The sequence below is a fragment of the Accipiter gentilis genome, chromosome 1 (genome assembly GCF_929443795.1).
Source record: "Accipiter gentilis chromosome 1, bAccGen1.1, whole genome shotgun sequence".
Classification (NCBI taxonomy): Eukaryota; Metazoa; Chordata; class Aves; order Accipitriformes; family Accipitridae; genus Astur; species Astur gentilis.
The window spans coordinates 36,708,924-36,728,233 of NC_064880.1; the positions used below are offsets into that span (position 1 = coordinate 36,708,924).

Consider the following 19,310-nt stretch of genomic DNA (forward strand, 5'->3'; position numbering starts at 1 on the left):
TAAACTTTTTTTTTTTTTTTTTTGAGTTTGTGAACTCCCCATTCATATACTGGAAGGGAATGAAAAACCAAGCACACTCATGAGCACCCAAAATTCTCAGTGCATTGGAAGACCATTCAGCCTCCTTCACTTACTAACCAGCATTTTTTTTTTTTTTTTTTTTTTCCTGTTTATCCCTGTATTCAAGAAGAGGCACCACGGCACTTTAGGCTTAAGCTCCCTTCATCTTTTTCATTGGCTGTCCAGTCCATTCAGCAAGAGTTCTTGCATATAAACTTGTCTAGTCCTTGGAAATTAGAGCTTTACTGAAGTGCCAGTAAAACTGCACGAACAACAAGTCTTGCGCTTTCATATACCTGGGATGTTTCAAAGAACATTTCTCTCTCATCCACTGTAATTTTGAAGGTGTTAGGCTGTGGTGCTCCGAAGAAAACAATGTGCTCATACTGGAAAGTTTCTAGTGGTTTAGGATCCCCTCGTTTGTAGACAGACACGTTCTCTGTGCTGACTCCAAGCCAAAGATCATTTGGAAATCCACCCTCCTTGCACTGCAGAAAGAGAAACATGAACTTTTGCATAAATGCAGTGGAGGATCATCTTTGATTCAAGGAAAAGCCCTCCATTTCTGGCTCCCATACCACATTTCAACTCTTCACCCCAATAAAAAAACCTAGGATGTCTGCAGAAGGAAACTTGTAGGCACTTCTGCTGCAAAGATTTAGAGGTGACATGGCTGTGAGTCAAATACTAGTTGAGTAACAAATAATTGTAATACCTGATAGCTTTCATCAGATTTTAAAGTGACTTAGGAAGGCAATATTCCACTTACTATTTTACAGATAATATAGTGAGTGAAAGCAACTTCCCACGGTAATCCACCTAGGCAGCAACAAAACTGATAAAACTGGAACTGTGGATTCCAACTCTAGCAGGCTAAGCACAGTGGTCTAAGTGACACAGTCTGAGCAGTTTCTGTTGTACTGCTGCAGAACAGGATTGCACTTTTTGTCAGTAAGAACAACAGAGCTTCATTTTACTTTTGATTTCACTAGCCACCACCTTCTTAAGCCCTCAAAAATTTCCCCCAATTCTATTGCTCTTCTAAGGAAGTGGGAATCCATTGTCTCCCTCCATTTACCAGGACGCACCAGCTTGCTTGCTCTCGGCTCTCTGTGTCACATCTCTTTGGGTATGTGGTACTGCAGGCTTACTCTAAGCTTGCCAAGGCAAAATGCAGCCAGTTCCTGAAATTCCCTTCTGCTGCTGAGCAATGTAATACACACAGCGGTATCTGTTCTCCAGACTGATGCCTCTCCTTGGCAGTAGTTACATCAACGTATACATTACTCACCTCAACATCAAACAGGGTTGACCCATAACCTGGCCACTCCTTTACAATGGACATGTATTTCACCATGGCCTGATGCTGAGAGAGTCCCTGCAGCTTGGTCCATTTCTGTGCTATGCTTGCCCGAGCAGCTGAAAGCTCTTCCTTTACCCACATCTCCATCATCTGCTCCTCTTCTACCTTCTGCTTCTTTACAGAGCCTGTCTTGAAGCTACGCTTCAACGTCCCTTCAAGGAAGCTGGTCCGTCTCCTCTCCAGAGTGTGACTAGTAGTGCCGCTGCTCTTTGTTGAGTGCAGTATTTTGGATTTTAGTCTGTTAACTGGGTAGATTCCATCAAGGGCCCAACTTATTTTAGAATAATCTCCATGAAGATACTGCAGCCGTAGAGCTGCTAGGCGCTGCAGTGTGTCCTCTGGTGCAGGAAAATGACCATCTATGAGGCTTTCATGAGCCTACGAACAAACAAAAAGTCCCCCAAACTCATTAGAAAGCAGAAGCACGCTTTATTCACAGCTGGGTCCGTGTACAGATTCCTATGGCATCTGCCCATCCCAGCAGAAAAAACAATCCCAGCAGGAAAGACACAATTCAGGAGGTCAGAGCAGACATTACAATAAAGAAGTCAAAGTCTGCAACTGGTTTATGTCGGGGGAACACCTCTTTCTGCAAGCCTGGACAGGTCAGAGATCTCTGAGAGGGTCCTATCCTCTACTGAAAGTCTTAGAATGAGGACTTTTTAGACCTGGAACAGATGGGAGAGACCAGAACTGAGGCAATTTGTTTTGTGCTGCACCAGCTACAGCTCCTGTGTGGAGATTATATTCAACAACAGGGAGTTAGGTATAATAAACTCATGACTCTTAACCTCAGTCTCACTGCAAACCAGCATCTCCCACTTCCTCCTCTTTCACCTGATGTCTCCCCCAGTCTTCTTGCTGCCCCTCTGGCCCTTTTTCTGTGAAATATACTTATGGGTTTTTTTTTTCTACATCCACCTAATATCTGGATAACAACATCTAGTCTCCTGCTGTTACTTCTCTTCTACCACTCTTTGCCAGTGAAAGCTGTGTAGACTGAAAGCCTTGTCAACAAGGAGTTTGGTACAACTCAGTTTCCACAGAGTACCACGATGTCTCATTCCTGACCATTTCCTAGACATTCTGTAGTTAACAATACTTAATCTTCATTTCAAGAGAGCCATCTTAGGGAACCGTTGTCTGTGACACATATGCCATCCATTTGACTATCAGCAAGTTTCAGTCTTCATGACACTGACACCCTTTAACACATATTAATTAATTTTCAACAGCTATAATTTTCTGAGGCAAGATCAAAGTGTTCATTAGAAGTGATAAAGATGGGACGAATCACACAACTGGGTACTCCAGTCAGTTTAGTTTTGCATCCCTGATTGCAAGGTTATTTCATACCAGTGTGACCTCTGGACTAACCAGCATCATTGTGCTATGGAGTATGTTGACTTTAAAAAAGATTACTCAGCAGACTAATATTGTCAACTACATTCTCTTTCCCTTTTTCTGTAGTACTCTTCTAGTGCCTCTCTGTTAATCAAAAGAAATAGCCCAAAAGATAGCGTTTTTAGTCAATTCCTATAACACCACAAGGATGTGCTGTTCTTGTAAGCTGATATGCAGGTAGCTAGATCTTCTAGTTTTCCTTATACCTTTGTTCTGCAAGCAGCTACTTCTAATGATTCTTCTTGAATCATAATCCAAATTTCTATAGCTTTTAAAATTAAAGATAAATTTTAAAAGCATTTTATTATCATTGGTCTTCCAGGTTTTTGAAGCCCTTGTTCATTTTTCTTGCTTTTCTTCTAATACTTCTATTCCATAGAGAACTTTGCAGTGTATCTGCTTGGTAGATTCCAGGCAAAAATTCAACACACTAAATTCTTCTGTTCCAACCATCATTCCCACTTCCAATGCAAAGGTCAGCCAGCTTTCTGTATACTCTTGTGTGCTTCTGCCACCCTGAAAACCAAATCATTCCCCCAGAGCGAGCTTACCTGCTCAAACATGAAGGCAAACTCCACCCCATCTTTGGGAACATTCTCAATATCCAAGAAGCAATAAAGCTTAAAATACAGCTGCCACTGTCCTTCCTCCTCTTCTTCCTCAGAGCCAGCAAGTCTGTAAGATAGGAAAGAGAATGAGAGGGGAAAAAACCAGTAACCAGAAGCACTACAGTACTGGGATATCCACAGTGCAACTCACAATATGAAGGTACCCCTGGATTTCTGAAACAGAGAGCATAGAGAACTACCTAATTTACCAGGACAATCTCGGTGCAGCAGACTTTTCTGGTAACGTCCAGTTTTTCCTCTGAGTCACATGAAATTTTGATTCAGAAGGACCCAAAGTTCTTATCAGATGTACTTGATCAAAAACATTAGGTCAATGGTTCTAGATAAATGCAAGAGTTGGGGGCAGGACACAAAGTATCCTTCATTTTCAAGATACTGTTTCCATGTAATCTTGTGACCGTGAAAAGCATCAGCCTTGCATCCATTTGGAACAATTTTATTTTTATCTTTAGAACAGATATAAAATTGACAAAGGCATTGCCAGCTTCTTTTACAATTTATTGCTTTCTTTGTATGTCTGGCCGCAAAATCAGTCCGCAGTAAGAAATTAGAGCTGCATTTCTATGGCCAAATCTTTGCTCTCTCTTCTGATATAGCTATTATGATGTAAATTGACAAGATCATTATCAGACTTAAGCAAACCTTCCCTGAGCTCTGCTAGTAAAGCATTACTGTGTGATAAAGGCACTACTAATTTTGTCCTGACAAGCCTGATAAAGAATGCTTCTTTGTCACCGAAATAGATGTGAACATGGTTTTCCACACAGTGAGAAAGAGCACTTAAACCTTACCAAAGTTCAAACCAGAGTGAACAGTTGAATCACTGCAGCTGCTTTGGATAAAACTACCTGACTGTACTATCACTTAACCCAGTGTTACATCCAACTAGGAGTTCAAGGTTTTATGAAACATTCTTCTACCTCTCAAACTTGGCCAAGATATCAGCCACAATCACTCGACTCTCAACAGCACGGTCCACCTGCTGATTATGTTCAAAGAGCGCAAACATATTACGGCTGTCCTCCATTGCTAAACCTCGGATCAGCTTTTCAACCACCTGCAAAGTCAGAGAGAGATCACAGAGTAGGTATTACACACACTTTCACAACAAAGAATCACTACCTTTTCAGGACACTCATCACTTCATAGACCTCCATCACATTTCTCCCTTAGTTATCTCATTTTCAGATTAAAGAATTCTAAGCCTAAAAGATCATTCCCTGCAAGGAAGTCATTACTTATATTTGATCATCCTCACTGTTCTTCTTGGAACCTTTTCAATCTCCACTACCCTTTTGAAGATGGGGGAATTAGAACTCTGCACAAGATACAGGCATATAATGGATTCAGAGGTCATGATGATATTCTCAGTTCCTCTAGTAACGATTCCATTCTTTACTACTATTTTTACCTCTGTTTAGCACTAATGTTTTCACAGATATGCCTACTATAACCTGGAATCTTGCTTCTGACCTGCTAATGATTAAGTTACAGGTAGAACATCCCTTCCAGAAGGATTATATTATGAACTGGAATTTCAACTTGTCCAAAAAACTCTGTTTAGCAAGTCTTCAGAATTATTACCTTTCCAATGGGCAGAACACCAGAAGTGTTTAGATTTTGTGAAACAATTGTTAAGTGATATTCTACAACCTGGGTGTAGGCCTTGCATAATTCTGAACCTGCAGAACAAGCTGAGCTTTCCCTGCAGACTTTGCGGATACAGCAAAAAAATTGTAATTTAAAAAAAAACCCCAATGAGAAATTGGAGATGAATGGGAAAAAGGAGTCCCTTCAACACACCCAGCATCCAGACACAGAGATGTGCTTACATCTGGTTAATGCTACTAATGCATTACCTCCCCAGCACTTGTGTGTGAATTGATGGTTATTTTACAGGAGCCACCGCCATGGCAGTACACTGTTGTCGTCATTTCTTCACGGGTGAGAAGAGCCTGTATTTCCTCCTGTGAGGGCACAAACTCCCTCGTCTTTGTTCTCTTCAGGGAATCACTTATAAATTGCGCATACCTGTCTATTTCTGAGCCTGGAAAGAGGTCTTTTACCCTAATTGTAAAGAGAAGCAAAAAAACCCCATTACACAGTGAACCAGAAAGCACGCACATTACCATGTAACTTGGACTACTGTACATAAAAAGTTCAGTAGAGATAGTGATGTCAAGTGTGACCACAGGAAGAATGAGCCCGCTTATTTCCTAAACCATACAACCTGCTTTTACTAGTCATTCTAAAGTCACTTCAGTGACATTTCTCAGCAACGTATGAAATAAGCAGTTCAAACTTTCAGTTTAGTACCAGCTGAAGATAGTAGGATTGACTATCTCAATTTGCAAAATTAGGATTAAAAACTATGAAATCAGATGTAAGCTTTTTTTCATTTATTCTTAATTGGTTTTTAATTTGCTGGCTGTGCTTGAGCCGCTTTTACAGTATTTTTCAGAATCAAGAAGATAGAAAGTAGATGCTTGTACATGGTTCTCTTCCCTCCAAGGCCAGCAGTTCTAAGTATAACATTATCTGCAACTCCAGTGATAAAAACATGAAATGGCAACACGGAGTATTCCTCAGCATCTCTTGGAGTCAGGCTGTTTGGTGTATTGACACAAATTTCACCTCACTCTTTTCTAGCTTGGAAGGAATCAAATAGATTTTACCGATCTTTCTCATCATTAATGAATGGAGTGAGGCTACATGGCTGCAGGTCTGCCCCAGTGCACACTGCTTTGGAAAGCTGCATTAGATGCCGAAGATGAATTGGGAAGAAATGTTAAGTGATTTACTTCATGAAAACTGGAAGTTAAAGCAGATTAGAAATACAAATTGTAAGCATTACGAGCTTAGTTAAACAAACAAATATTGAAAAATCATAAATTGGATTTACAGTACATCTACTACTCCACAGTATACATTTTGCTTGTGGCAGCTGCAAGGTAGTACATATCTCATGTATATGAAAGTATGGTCCTCACTTTTCCTGCAAGTTGAGAACGTTTACGCGGACATTAGTAAGCCGTAGGTCATCAGCTGTAAATCCACTTTAACACAATCTCACAGTATTCTGTTTGGGTAGCCTTACTTTTCACATCCTTTCGACACAACAGATGGCTGTCAAGGGGGGAGTTTGAATACAACAAAACAACTGGTAGGAAGATTTCCACGCAAAGGTAGGATGCGCACCACAGGAAGATGTTTGCACAGGAGAGTGAGACGGCTAACCACAACATGCAGTAGAATATAAGCAGAGAGAAAGGAAACAGGCTGCATATGAAAAGGACTGTACCTTCTAAGGTGGAACTTGAGGTAGCGCAGGATCCCTCTACTGGGCAGGAAAGTGCAGCTCATGCATGACATCAGCTGCCAGTGGTGCAGGTTGCCAGTACTGTTGGGATGCGGCATGTGATTAGTTTGTTTGATGAGCTGACAGTACACTTCATCGCGAAGGGGCTTTAAATCATGGCAGGTTTGCAGAATGCCTTGGATAATGGGTATGGGGTCAGACACGGTCTCGATTTCCTGAAGGGAGTTAAAGATCTTCACTGCTTCATCCTGTAAGCTACTGTAACCCTTCTCTTGTTGCACTGGGGAACAATCACAAAGGTGACAAGAGATGAGCATCTCCCTCATTTTCTACTGGCCCAGCAACACTACAAGCAACTGTACTGGTCTGTCACAGAAGAACAGCAACCTGAGCATTAGTTCATCTCCTAAACTTAAATTTATACTCAAAATTCATTAATGCTTCCCCTTTAAATGTGCAAATGCAGTTTTAATTAGGATTCGCCAACATCTAACTTGTCACCACTGCAAATCCATTTTTGGATATACTGTGCAGAAAAGCAGAGTAATGTTTTTAAGGGAAACTAGCATGAAAATCTAGTTCTGGCTTCAGTGTCTGCAGATGAGGTGCCAAAAGGTGTCTGTCGGCACCTCATCTGCACACAGGTGAAGGGATGGCAAAAAGTCATCTCTGTGTAAACTGTCTCCTCGCCTGAAAGCAGCTATAAAGCAGAGGGTCGCTAATGCAGTTAAGGCTTTAGGTGCCTGAATGCAGACACCAAAGCCTGGCTTGTGTACTTCCAATATTTTGTGTTGTGCACATATTAGCTTTGACCCCTGAGCCAACACAGAATTTTGGCAAATTGCTGTACCACAGATGCAGCTTTTACCTATCATTTAGATTTAAAATGCCTACACCAAAACTGGTTACGTTTTTTAAGCACCTGAATGTCTGCTTTGAATTGCTTAGAAGTATGTGATACCACCATAATGCAGCACGCTTTCATCCTCCTTTGCAAATTTCTGTGGCTGTAGCTCCTTCTGAATCTCCTATACAGCCATTGCTTCCTCAGTGGCCATGCATCAATTGTACTATACAAATACACAGCCCTGTAGCAATAAGTTCCACAGTGTAAGCACTTGATCCGTAATTTTTCTGTATTTCAGAATTTATTTTTTCTGTGCTTTTAATCTGCCACTTAATTTGATCCTTGTATCATGAGAGACAGTGAGCAGTTACTCCCCTTTCACTTTCTCCATGACAGCCCTCTAGCCCTAAAAACTTTTTGAGGCTGATGCGTCCTGCTCTATTTAGTCTCTTAACTGTAGGCAAGTCTTTCTATGCCTTTGATCATGTTTGAGTAGGTTGTTACTTCTGTATCTTTGTTAAGATACTTGCATCCCGTATTCAAGATGCAGGTGCATCATACATCAAAACAGCCACAAAAAGAATTTCTTTTTCCTTTTCTAAGCTTTCAAAACCTTGCATTAGCTGTTTTGCTTCTGTGCTCAGCACAAGAGTTGTCATTTTCATAAGGTTATGTAAATTTGTGTTCGCTTTCCTAAGCAGAACTAGATCACTACCCATGTGGCAGACTGTTTTTCCCATATACATTGCTTTGCATATCCAGACTGAAATTAATTTCTGAAAAGACTTTGTGGCCCAGTCACTCCGCATTAGAGATTCTTCTATAGGTGTTCAACAGCACCTTTCAGTTTTAGTATGCCAAACAGTCTGGAATCATCAGAAAATCACTTCAGTTTTCTGATGGCCTATCAAACAGTCTAGCTCTTTCATGTTCCTCAAGAATTTGAAGAAAGGATTCATTTAGCATGGTTTTACAGCAGCTTCTGTATGAATACTATCCCATTGCCAGTTGCATGATGTAATCCTGTCATAGGATTTCCACTGGAGCCATTTGCAACCTAGTTGCAGCTCAAGGATGACAGGCTGCACATCCCCTGGATGGATGATAAACTAGCTGCCCCCGTTTACTTTAAGATTCAGTGTTCCTAAGATACAAGGCAGTGGACACAGAATACATTCCAGGTAGAGAAAGGGACGGCTCCCTCTGAGCCCTGTGGGCTACGCTGCCCCAAATGGACTTCACCTGCATAGAGAGAGCTTACAGACCACTTTTGTAGTGCTCAGGCTCCACACTGATCCTCAAAATATGAGCAGATTCTGTCACATGGATAAAATACTTACAGTTGACACTAACATCTCCATATGGTAGTGGGAGCAATGGGGAATGCAAGGGGTGCTGGGTGTATCGCAAGATTGGGTTCCTCCTATATGTCTGTTCCACTACTTCAAAGTTTGTGCTGTTTTCCTGGGGAGGGGAAAAAAAAAAAAAAAAAAAAAAAATTATCATCAAATGGGGATAGTCCTTTGCGGGATGTCCTTATACATTTATTTCAAGCTCAGCCACCTTTAAGTTTCTGGAGGTCCATGGAGGGAATAGGTGACCAAAGCATAATTTACATATAAAAATTACTCTGTACATTATTTCTGAAAATTAAACATAAGAATAGCCATGCTAGGTCATACCAAAGGTCACCAAGCACAGGAACTTGACTTCAAATGTGGCGTGCGGCTGATACCTAATGCAGGCATGTAACAGGCATTTATGGCATGATTCCTCCCCTTGTATAACCTTCAAGCTTTCAACACTAAATGGTTAATGGACTTTCTGACCACAGATGCACGATGTTCAGTATGCAATAATAAGCCTGTCCTTCCTGAATTTGGCTGGTTATACTACATGTGTTTACAGAACAGACAACCAAAATGCACATGGTGTTCAAAATCTGGGCCTGTCACTATCATACACATCGGCGTCACATTCTTCCACGTTTTGTCCTATATTACTTCCTTAACAATACTTAATGTTCCATTTGTCCTTGAACCCTGAGCTTAAGTTTTGTGAGATTCTCCACAATCACTCCCAGCTCTTTCTTCCTGAATAGTTACTAATTGCATCTAGTTTAGAGCTCATCACAATGTATATATTTACATATACATTTCTTCTGAAATATGCTTTGGTGTGTCTTCTAATATGATTCTATGTTTAATTTGCCACAGTTTCTGGAAAGAAGCCTTTTCAAAAATTACTCCTATTAGAGTGGCACAATTTCTGCTCTTTAGAAGGACATTTTCTTTCCACCCTTTACTCTGCTATTTAATGACGCAAGCCTAAGGTACGAAGAGGACTCCAGGCTACAGCAAAGTCAGACGGCTGGTAGGAAAGGAAATTTTTATATTTGAGTCTGGAGGATGCTTAGGAGAGGAAAGGATGAAGCAGGATTTTGCAAATACTGGATTGCATAATCCTGCATGCAGTTTGTAATTGCACACAGTTGTAGCCTAGACTTATGCAGATCAGTTAACATGCTAATTAAAAAAAAAATTCATGTAAGATTTGATTATTCAGTTGTACAGTCATTTAGGTTTCTTTTCTCTTTTTTTTTTTCTTTTTTTTTTTGTCCCGATAAGACAGCAACCCTGTTTCTTGCCACATTCTCAGCAATGACTGGGTAAGGCCAGTGGTGAGCTGGCTGCTTCCAAGTCACTTGGGAATTAGCATGATGCCACCTACCCTGATGTCACGAATGAGTTGCTGTGTAGGTGTTTCTATGGGAACTTTGCTGTCAATGACACCTTGAATGGCAGAGGCCCAGCGCATAGCTTCATTCAACAGCTTTGTGTACAGTCTGTAGGAGTGCTTTCGCCCATGGACAATGATGTTCCAATAGCCTGTGGAGAAAAAAGAAGCTGGAAAGTGAAACTTGCTTCCATGTTAGGTAGTTGACTGGAGGTTAGCAAATGTGATGCCCATCTACAAGAAGGGCCAGAATGAGGATCCAGGGCACTACAGGCCTGTCAGTCTGACCTCAGTGCCAGGGAAGGTTATGGAGGAGATCATCTTGAGTGCCATCACACGGCACGTACAGGACAAGCAGGGGATCAGGCCCACTCAGCACGGGTTTATGAAAGGCAGGTCCTGCTTGACTAACCCAATCTCCTTCTATGACAAGGTGACCCGCTCAGTGGATGAGGGAAAGGCTGTGAGTGCTGTCAACCTAGGCTTTAGCAAAGCCTTTGACACTGTTTCCCACAGCATTCTCCCGGAGAAACTGGCTGCTCATGGCTTGGATGGGTGTACTCTTTGCTGGGTAAAAAAACTGGCTGGATGGCCAGGCCCAAAGAGCGGTGGTGAATGGAGTTAAGTCCAGTTGGTGGCTGGTCAAAAGTGGTGTTCCCCAGGGCTCAGTATTGGGGCCAGTTCTTTTAATATCTTTATCAACAATCTGGAGGAGGAGGATCGAGTACACCTGCAGTAAAAGTTTGCAGATGACACCAAATTGGGTGGGAGTGTTGATCTGCTTGCGGGTAGGAAGGCTCTACAGAGGGATCTGGACAGGCTGGAGCGATGGGCGGAGGCCAATTATATGAGGTTCCACAAGGCCACGTACCAGGTCCCGCACTTGGGTCACAACAACCCCAAGCAGCGCTACAGGCTTGGGGAAGCGTGGCTGGAAAGCTGCCTAGAGGGAAAGGATCTGAGGGTGATGGTCGACAGCTGGCTGAATATGAGCCAGCAGTGTGCCCAGCTGGCCAAGAAGGCCAACGGCATCCTGGCTCATATCAGAAATAGTGTGGCCAGCAGGACTAGGGAAGTGATCATCCCCCTGTACTCGGCACTGGTAAGGCCACACCTCAGATACTGAACTGTGTTCAGTTTTGGGCCCCTCACTACAACAAAGACATTGAGGTGCTGGAGCATGTCCAAAGAAGAACTGGTAAAGGGTCTAGAGCACAAGTCTTATGAGGAGCAGCTGAGGAAACTGGGGTTGTTTAGTCTGGAAAAAAGGAGGCTCAGGGGAGACCTTATCGCTCTCTGCAACTATCTGAAAGGAGGTTGTAGCAAGGTGGGTGTCAGCCTCTTCTCCCAAGTACCAAGAGACAGGGCAAGAGGAAATGGCCTGAAGTTGCACCAGGGGAGGTTTAGATTGGATATTAGGAAAAATTTCTTCACCACAAGGGTTGTCAAGCATTGGAACAGGCTGCCCAGGGAAGTGGTGGAGTCACCAACCCTGGAGGTATTTAGAAGATGTGTAGATGTGGTGCTTAGGGACGTGGTTTAGTGGTGGACTTGGCAGTGTTAGGTTAACAGTTGGACTTGATCTTAAAGGTCCATTCCAACCTAAATGATTTTATGATTCTCTTTTTGTCTGTAATGTGTGGCTGAGGAAAATCCTTGCTGCTTTGATAGCAACATATGGCATGTCTGGTTAAAATTGACTACATAAACATTAACATCCTCCATGCCCAAAACTTATTTATTAGCAGGAAGGTCCCAAGCCAGGTTTGGGTACACAGACAGCTTTCCAAGTTACAAGTATCTTGCAGTATAACACGAATACTTCCCTGCCAACCAGGCAGCTCACTTTCACAGACAGCATTTGGGCTACACTGTGTTATTAATCCCTCAGAAAATGACCACTCTCCACACAGCACCCAGTCAGATTGCCAAATCAATGCTCATAACCTTTAAAAATAATGTGCTTGACATAAACTGAGAGAACACATCAGAGCGATGACAATTCACCCTGCTAAAGGCAGCCCTAGACATCTGCTGAGATCAAAAATGTGGATGGTTTTCTCTGAGTGAGCAGAATAAATTTCCTCTCATCTCACTTTACTAAATGCTTCCAGCTTCCAGCCCTTTTTAAAAATATCCCACTACTCAAGTATCCAGTACTTCAAATCTTGTTCTAAGGTTCACCTTCTTTGTCAGGGGGATTCACCCTTCGCCCCATAACCCAAGTTCCATCCCAAACTCAAAAGGCAAGTAATGGAGGATCACACCAGATCCTGCCTTCCCAGAACTGTGTCACGCTGCACAGAAAGCAAACATAGGCCCTTGTCATCTTTTGTTTCTAACAAGTAGAGTGATGCTACAAAAAAGTCTTAAGAGTGTATGCCATTGCTGTTTTATTTAAGAGAATAACATTGACCCCAGAGACAAATGTAGGTCATGCTACAAAGTGAGAGTTATTTATGGAGATGTACTCCTAATTACAGTGTCAACTATAAGAACTCACAGCCCTTTCCCTATTTGGGAAAAACTTAGATACTAACAGTGACACTACTCAGTGAAAAAACATCAGCACTGTGTATCTCCGTCAGGTGTGAGGGACTTACCCTCACTTGCACACTACTCTCTGGCCCTTTGCAAGTCTCTTACAGTTTCTGTGGGGAAAGATGTTTGCAGCCAGACACAGAGCCTCAGATAACATCAAGACTACCTTCTCAACATGACACATCATCACATTCCTGCACTATCCCCTCTTCATGCAGCTTCACACGTGGAAAGTCTGCTCATTACTGCTTTCTTCCTCTTACCTGTGTCTTTGAAGACCCTTTCATCGGGCTGCACTACAGAGCAGAGGCTATTGAGCACAAGCGTGCCAAGCTTGGCAGCTGTGCGCTCAGATGACTTGTAGTAATCAAGGGCAGTGTTTGTCAGAACAAACCAGCGTTTCTTCATCTTCAGAGAGGACATCTTGTTGCTACTCTGAACCTCTTTATGAAGCCAGCCTAGCACAAGAACACAAACATGTCAATGGTTTCACCACCACAGCAATCCTGTTATCTTGCCTGGTGGCTCTCTAACTCTGAGACCAGAACTCCACCTCTCTGCAAAAGGCTCATGCTGGCATCTACCAGCTTTGCTTTACTGGCTCTAGCAGTACCCTGTACAGTCACTGTAAGAAATTAGCCCAAAATTTCCCACAGAGCTGTTCCATCCTTCAGCCCTATGTATTTTTTTTATCAGTGATCTGTGGTTTAGTTTGCCATCACCGTCAGGACATCCTCTATTCAGGATGCTTCCCTCACAAGTCAGGAACATCTGAATAAATAATTTACAATTCATTCTTCCAAAGAGATGCCCAATGCCTGTCCAAACCTCGATGGAAGAGGTTTGGTGATACATGTCTTCTAGTAGAAGGATTTGTAAGCATTACACGCATCTCTTACTCCCACAGTCAGGAAAAATAATTTCTCTCTCATTTTAGATATCTCACAAAACAAAAAAAGAAAATTCAATACTATAAAAGAAAAAATGACAGTCTGTGTTGCTAAAGCTGTCAAAAAGACAATTTTCTATTCAGAGCTGTAAAAAGCAATGTCCAACTACAAGGCAAAAAGTTCAAAGAATGTGGGACTGAGCCCAGAGGTTCCATATAAAGAAAAGATAAAGAGAAAGACCTTCTAGAGTATATACCTTCATGGCTACACCACTTTCACACAGACATCTTACTGTGAAGTGCAGATCATACATTGACTTTGCAAAGGAGCATTCCTTTTTTTCTTTAACTTATGAACAATACGAGATAAAAGGAACTGTTGCCTTGCAATTAAGTATTTTGAATTTAAGGTAGTCAAACTATTGCCTGATAATCTTGCTTTCCACAGATTGGATCAGGAGTGTCTTCATACATTTAAGACCATGTGATGAGCTGAGAGTGCTAAGGAAATTTAAAAATACCAGACAAATGGGAGAATATTTTGTAATATGGGTGTGATCACTACTCATGCATCAGCTCCTCCATCTCCAACTAAGCTCTAACTAGAGAAATAATATAAATCCTTTGCTCAGCCTCAGAGAATTATTCTCACCTCACTATGTCTACTGTAATCAGGTTAGTTTGCTTAGCTGAGGACAGCAGCAATCCCACAAAGATCTCTCTCCCTCCCTCTCTACATGACAGGTGTCAGAAGGAACAGAGCTTTCTGAAAACAAAAGCTGCAGTGTCATGTTATAGTCAGTCTAAGCCAGCTGCTCCTAAACAGCAGCCATGCTCCCTCCTATTCCCTGATGGCATTTGTGGGACATGTTGAAAACTAACATCAGAAAACTAAACGTATAAAGTAGTACTTTTTTTTTTTTTTTTTTTCCCCCAGCTTTAGCTTTCTGAATCCACCTGACAGGGAATCAGGTAAGAGCCAGTGCCATCCCAACACAGGACATGGCAAGCAGCGGGCAGGAAGGTGGAGAGAGGCAGAGAATGATTGGTTTGGGGGAGCAGCTACACCCTAGATTTAATTAGCTGCAATCAAAGCTCCCTCTCAGATCATAAATGGAAGATGAGTTTTACATGTCATAATTGCATGCATTTCCTTTTACCTCTCACAAGGAATTCCTGGCCATCAACCTTAGATTCGCCTTTTGGTTTCTGCAGCAGGGAGATCCAGTGATGCATCTCCTCAGGGGTGTCGCTATTGCAGTGAATCACTCTATTTGCTGTGATGATCACAAAAGAATTTGGTCTGCCAGAAAATAAAAGCATTAAAATTGGTCATAACCATACAGATATCTCAACTTACAGCACACCCAAAGTCACGTCCTCTACCTTCCCATAAACAATGCAGAAAGATTCTCTGAATACAAACTACAAAGAAGTTTAGAAACACTCAAGATCATCTCCCGTGCGGTTGGTCTGCAAACTGGTGAATGCAGAGACCAGATAAATGGAATTAAATATCTTCCAAGAGCTATTCCCAAAGACTAGAAAACGTTAAACTAGCTAATGACCAGCTGTAAAATGTCCTTGGTTCATAAGCAAAGAAGTTTGTTCTACCCTCCGACTGGACTGAGCTAGTGCAAGTACCACTGGGCTGAGCTAGTACAGCCATTCTCCTCATAGCTATTAAAACCAGCGATGCAGTAGCAAACACAGGTCCCAGCAGGGTCAGCTAAAATGGGTTTGAGATTGGTTTTAAAAAGGATGAGCTCATCCTGACAAAACAGAGGAAGAACTGTTATGTTGCTCTTAGATTACTTTGTTCTTCTCTTGCAACAGACAAATGTGTCCTACCAAAAGAACAGTCACAACTCTGCACAGAATTGACGCTTTACAGAAAAATGGAAAAACAAAAATATGATCAGTTCCGAGAGGATAGACTCAGAAAGCTTTGAAAGCAAACATGGATTTCTATTACAAAACAGAGAAATTGAAAATCAGAATGCAAGTATGAAGCAAAAGGTAAAGGTGCAAAATAAGCAACTGTCTGGCCACTGCGTAAACCTATGGAAGATAAAAATAAGCTGCATAAAAACCTTGGTTGAAAAATAAGCATTCTCCTCAGAATTTGTTTAACGTCGATTCAAACATTGATACTCCAGAATAGCGTACCTCAGCAGATGCATGAACTAATTTTAACTGTTCAGCTTACTATTTGTGCCTAATTTTTTACTGGTACACAGATTAACTATGAGAAGCCCAGGCTGAGAACTGGCTAAAACATTTTGATCAACAGAATCTTAGTTCACTACCGAGATACGCATTTTCTAAACTAGTAACCCCAAAGTCCTGGCAACCTGTGTGAGAAACAAAACAGACCACAGAGCTACATAACTTAATAGCTAACATTTTACTTCAGCACTGTAGTAACAATCTTTGCCCTGGCTGAACCTGTTAACATTGTGGGAAATAATTAAATGTTAACGTAAAGTGATATGAAATGTCCCGTAATCTCTTCTCTGAAACTAACCCATCTGTGAACTAAAGGTCTGTGCTTTGTTGCATTGCAAAGATATCAAGAAGAGTACAGATTTCTAAATTCATCCATTATTCTTTCACAATGCTGTTTCTTTCCCCTAAATTTACATTAACAACTCAAAATTACTCTGTTGAAAAACTGAAAGTGCTGCTTTTGCTGGACATTTTTGTTCAGTGTTAATAATAGGTAAGACTATAATTTGACACTGAGATTATGCTGTTTCCACTTTTAACAAGGAAACGAGAAACTTTCACTCAAAGAAAATACATGTGTCAACTTCATGTCTGTGAAGTGACATAGCTTGAAATGAAGACTTCAGTTATGTTTATTTGTGTGGAGATAAATTCTTATGAGTTTAAACAAACGCAAACCCAAAGAAAACCTGGACCTACCCACAAAAAGATATGTTAGAGAGTTTCTGATCTAAGAGATGTACCTACCTATCAGGACTGTCAGAAGCACAGACATTGTCAATAAGCCCAACATCCAGAGTTCCCTGTACAGTGAGAAAGACACAGATAACAGAAATTGCTTCCATCTTAAATTACAGACATTCTCCTTTATGAATAGGATTGGAACTGAAAACATTCTTCTGAATTCCAACAGCTTGAGTAGAAATGAACATACGAGAAAGGCATGAGTGAGTCATCTTTGCTCCCTAAACACCATGAGAAGATGTGCTCCACTGGACTGGAGGAAAAAGAGCTACAAATTTCCAGAGAGCATTATGAAGGTCTGAAATAACCTTTGCCAATATCCCAGTACTGGCAAAATACATAAATACACTGTTCTTCCCAACTGCCTATCTTCTGTTTGGAATAACTGTGACCCAGACTAGTCCCATAATCCCATCCAAAGCCATTTTATCTGCATGAGGCAGGCCCCCTCTTCCCCTCAAACCAGAGAGCTATTGGCGATTAAGCTGAGCCACCCACCACAACCACCATGTTCCCCACTGCTTACCCTCTTTCTACCACCTTTGCTGTTTCTTTACAATAATTGTCCAACTTTCTTATACTGCTCATGAATTATAGCACTGCATGTGCTGGAAAAACACACACAAAATAGTTAAACACAGAGAGCTCTAAGCATGCCCACAGACTGGTTGCACAGTAACTCACCACAGCATTCTTTGGATTGGCCTGTTCATCTTGCATTTCCCTCAGCTGCTGCGCTGTAGCGCTGTGTACTCGGCTCAGGACATTAAACCAACCGCTGGCAATCGAAACAGACTCAAAGTTAAGATCTGGGTAGTGAAACTAGCTCTAGAATATGATCAAGGAACCTGGAAAGCTGCCAGTGGGAAAATTTCTTCATTCACAATTTCCTGAGGACTATGCCGCAAAATATCTCTTGGGCTGATCATACCAGAATCTAATGTCTTCCTTCCTCCCTATTTATCCATGAAAATTCTATGCACGTTCTCCAACCCACTGACAGCTGCTCCCGCAAAATCCAGTTTTCTACTTGCTATTCAAGGAACTGCAAGCAGGCAGTGGCCTTACCAGGGAACACATGTGAGCAAACTGAGAAGAGCATACAGCAGTTGTAAAGATGGAGTCAGTTGGGAATCTTCCTGGACTAGAGTCCTAGAGACACCTGGGAGCCTTCTTAGCTAGTCTCTCTGATCTGCTCATAAACTTGAAAGTCATATGGCTGTCAATTAATCATGAGGTTTTTTACAGGTTAATTTGGAGTTAAGTTATTTGGCTGTGAAAGGGCTTCTCATTACAGACATATCTGGAGGCTAATCTCTGTTGCAGAACAAGCAGATTCTTATCTGCAGCTTCCAGTGAGATCAGCAAACATCTAGACTTCATGAAGGATTCTCAGGTTGGATACTCTATGACATCTGCTCATCTGCCCTTTGCTAGTGCAAGTGTTGGTGCTTTCTCCTCCCTCAGAGCAGAGACTGATATGGCATTGACAGAGGCAACATTTGGTTTACACTTGTCCTAGCAATTCTGCAATGTTATCTTAGGGCATGCCTATTCCAGTTGTGGAAGTTCTGGGTTAAGAGGTTACTGTTTCTTCAGCTACTGTCCCTTGAATTTGCCTGTTTCTTGTTCATGTGGCTGTTCTTTAGTCTATTTGTCTATTTCTGTCAATTTGTGTCCAAACACCTTCCCCTTTCCTCTCCCTACACCCAAATGAAATAACAACAGACCCTAAATAACTTCACAGTATCAGACTGAAGTAGATCAGAGGAACACTTACACTGGCTGGCCTGAGAAAGCAGAAGCCTTGGTAAGAATGGGAAAAGTGGGAACACATGAGCAGCTAGGGACAGTAACCTCTTAACCTGGCTTTGCATAGCCAGAACAGGTTGTCCAACCTGCCCTTAAACAACTGATTCCCACTGCCTGGCCAGGATGCCAAGAAGGAAGGACATGATTCATTTGTTTGTTTTGCACTGGGAAGACTTTATCAGATGACACTACAGACTCTGATAAGCTGCAGCCTTTTCTCTGTCTCCTGGATAAAACCCAGCTGCTCTCGCAATCATTTACAGACAACATGAATAGACTTTTTGTTTGATTCAAGATTCCATTTAATAAATAAATCAGCTATTAGAAGTTCCAGTTTATATTAAGGTTTTGTGTGTCTCCTGAAGTAACCCTTGAATTCAGCTTGCTCACAGCCACATAAGAAGGTGGCAGTCCTGTGACTGATAGGCTGAACAACCATCTCAGTAGCTGCAACAGGGAGTCCCCAAAGTAGGTGTGGTACCTCCCAATAAGCACAAAATGTCACTCTGGAACAAATCCCCTCTTTTCTCCAGCAAAAGGGAGGTGATTATGTTTCCCACGCTCTCCCATGAGTAGTTGTGTCAGACCTGAACTGAATGAACAAACCTAACAGAACTCCCTCTTATACCTGGCATCTTCTGGTGACTCTGCAACAATGTGATAAACTCTGTCTTCTGTCACAATGTCCAAGGCATTCTCCTTTTCATGAATGTCCACAATCTCCCTGGAATACAGCA

General features: G+C 41.8%; 1 protein-coding gene across 1 annotated transcript in view; it reads right to left on the reverse strand.

The window, feature by feature from the left end:
- LOC126040990 (unconventional myosin-X-like) overlaps positions 1-19,310 on the reverse strand; it is a 98,002-nt gene that overhangs the window by 2,880 nt on the left and 75,812 nt on the right. Inside the window, exons 28-40 of the mRNA XM_049806159.1 lie at positions 19,202-19,297; positions 17,446-17,539; positions 16,765-16,820; positions 14,949-15,091; positions 13,163-13,357; positions 10,353-10,510; positions 8,963-9,086; positions 6,758-7,055; positions 5,316-5,523; positions 4,377-4,513; positions 3,379-3,502; positions 1,352-1,801; positions 357-548 (exon numbers count right to left, since the gene is read on the reverse strand). Of these exons, the coding sequence (XP_049662116.1) occupies positions 357-548; positions 1,352-1,801; positions 3,379-3,502; positions 4,377-4,513; positions 5,316-5,523; positions 6,758-7,055; positions 8,963-9,086; positions 10,353-10,510; positions 13,163-13,357; positions 14,949-15,091; positions 16,765-16,820; positions 17,446-17,539; positions 19,202-19,297 (2,275 nt within the window). The remainder of the gene's footprint in view (positions 1-356; positions 549-1,351; positions 1,802-3,378; positions 3,503-4,376; positions 4,514-5,315; positions 5,524-6,757; positions 7,056-8,962; positions 9,087-10,352; positions 10,511-13,162; positions 13,358-14,948; positions 15,092-16,764; positions 16,821-17,445; positions 17,540-19,201; positions 19,298-19,310) is intronic.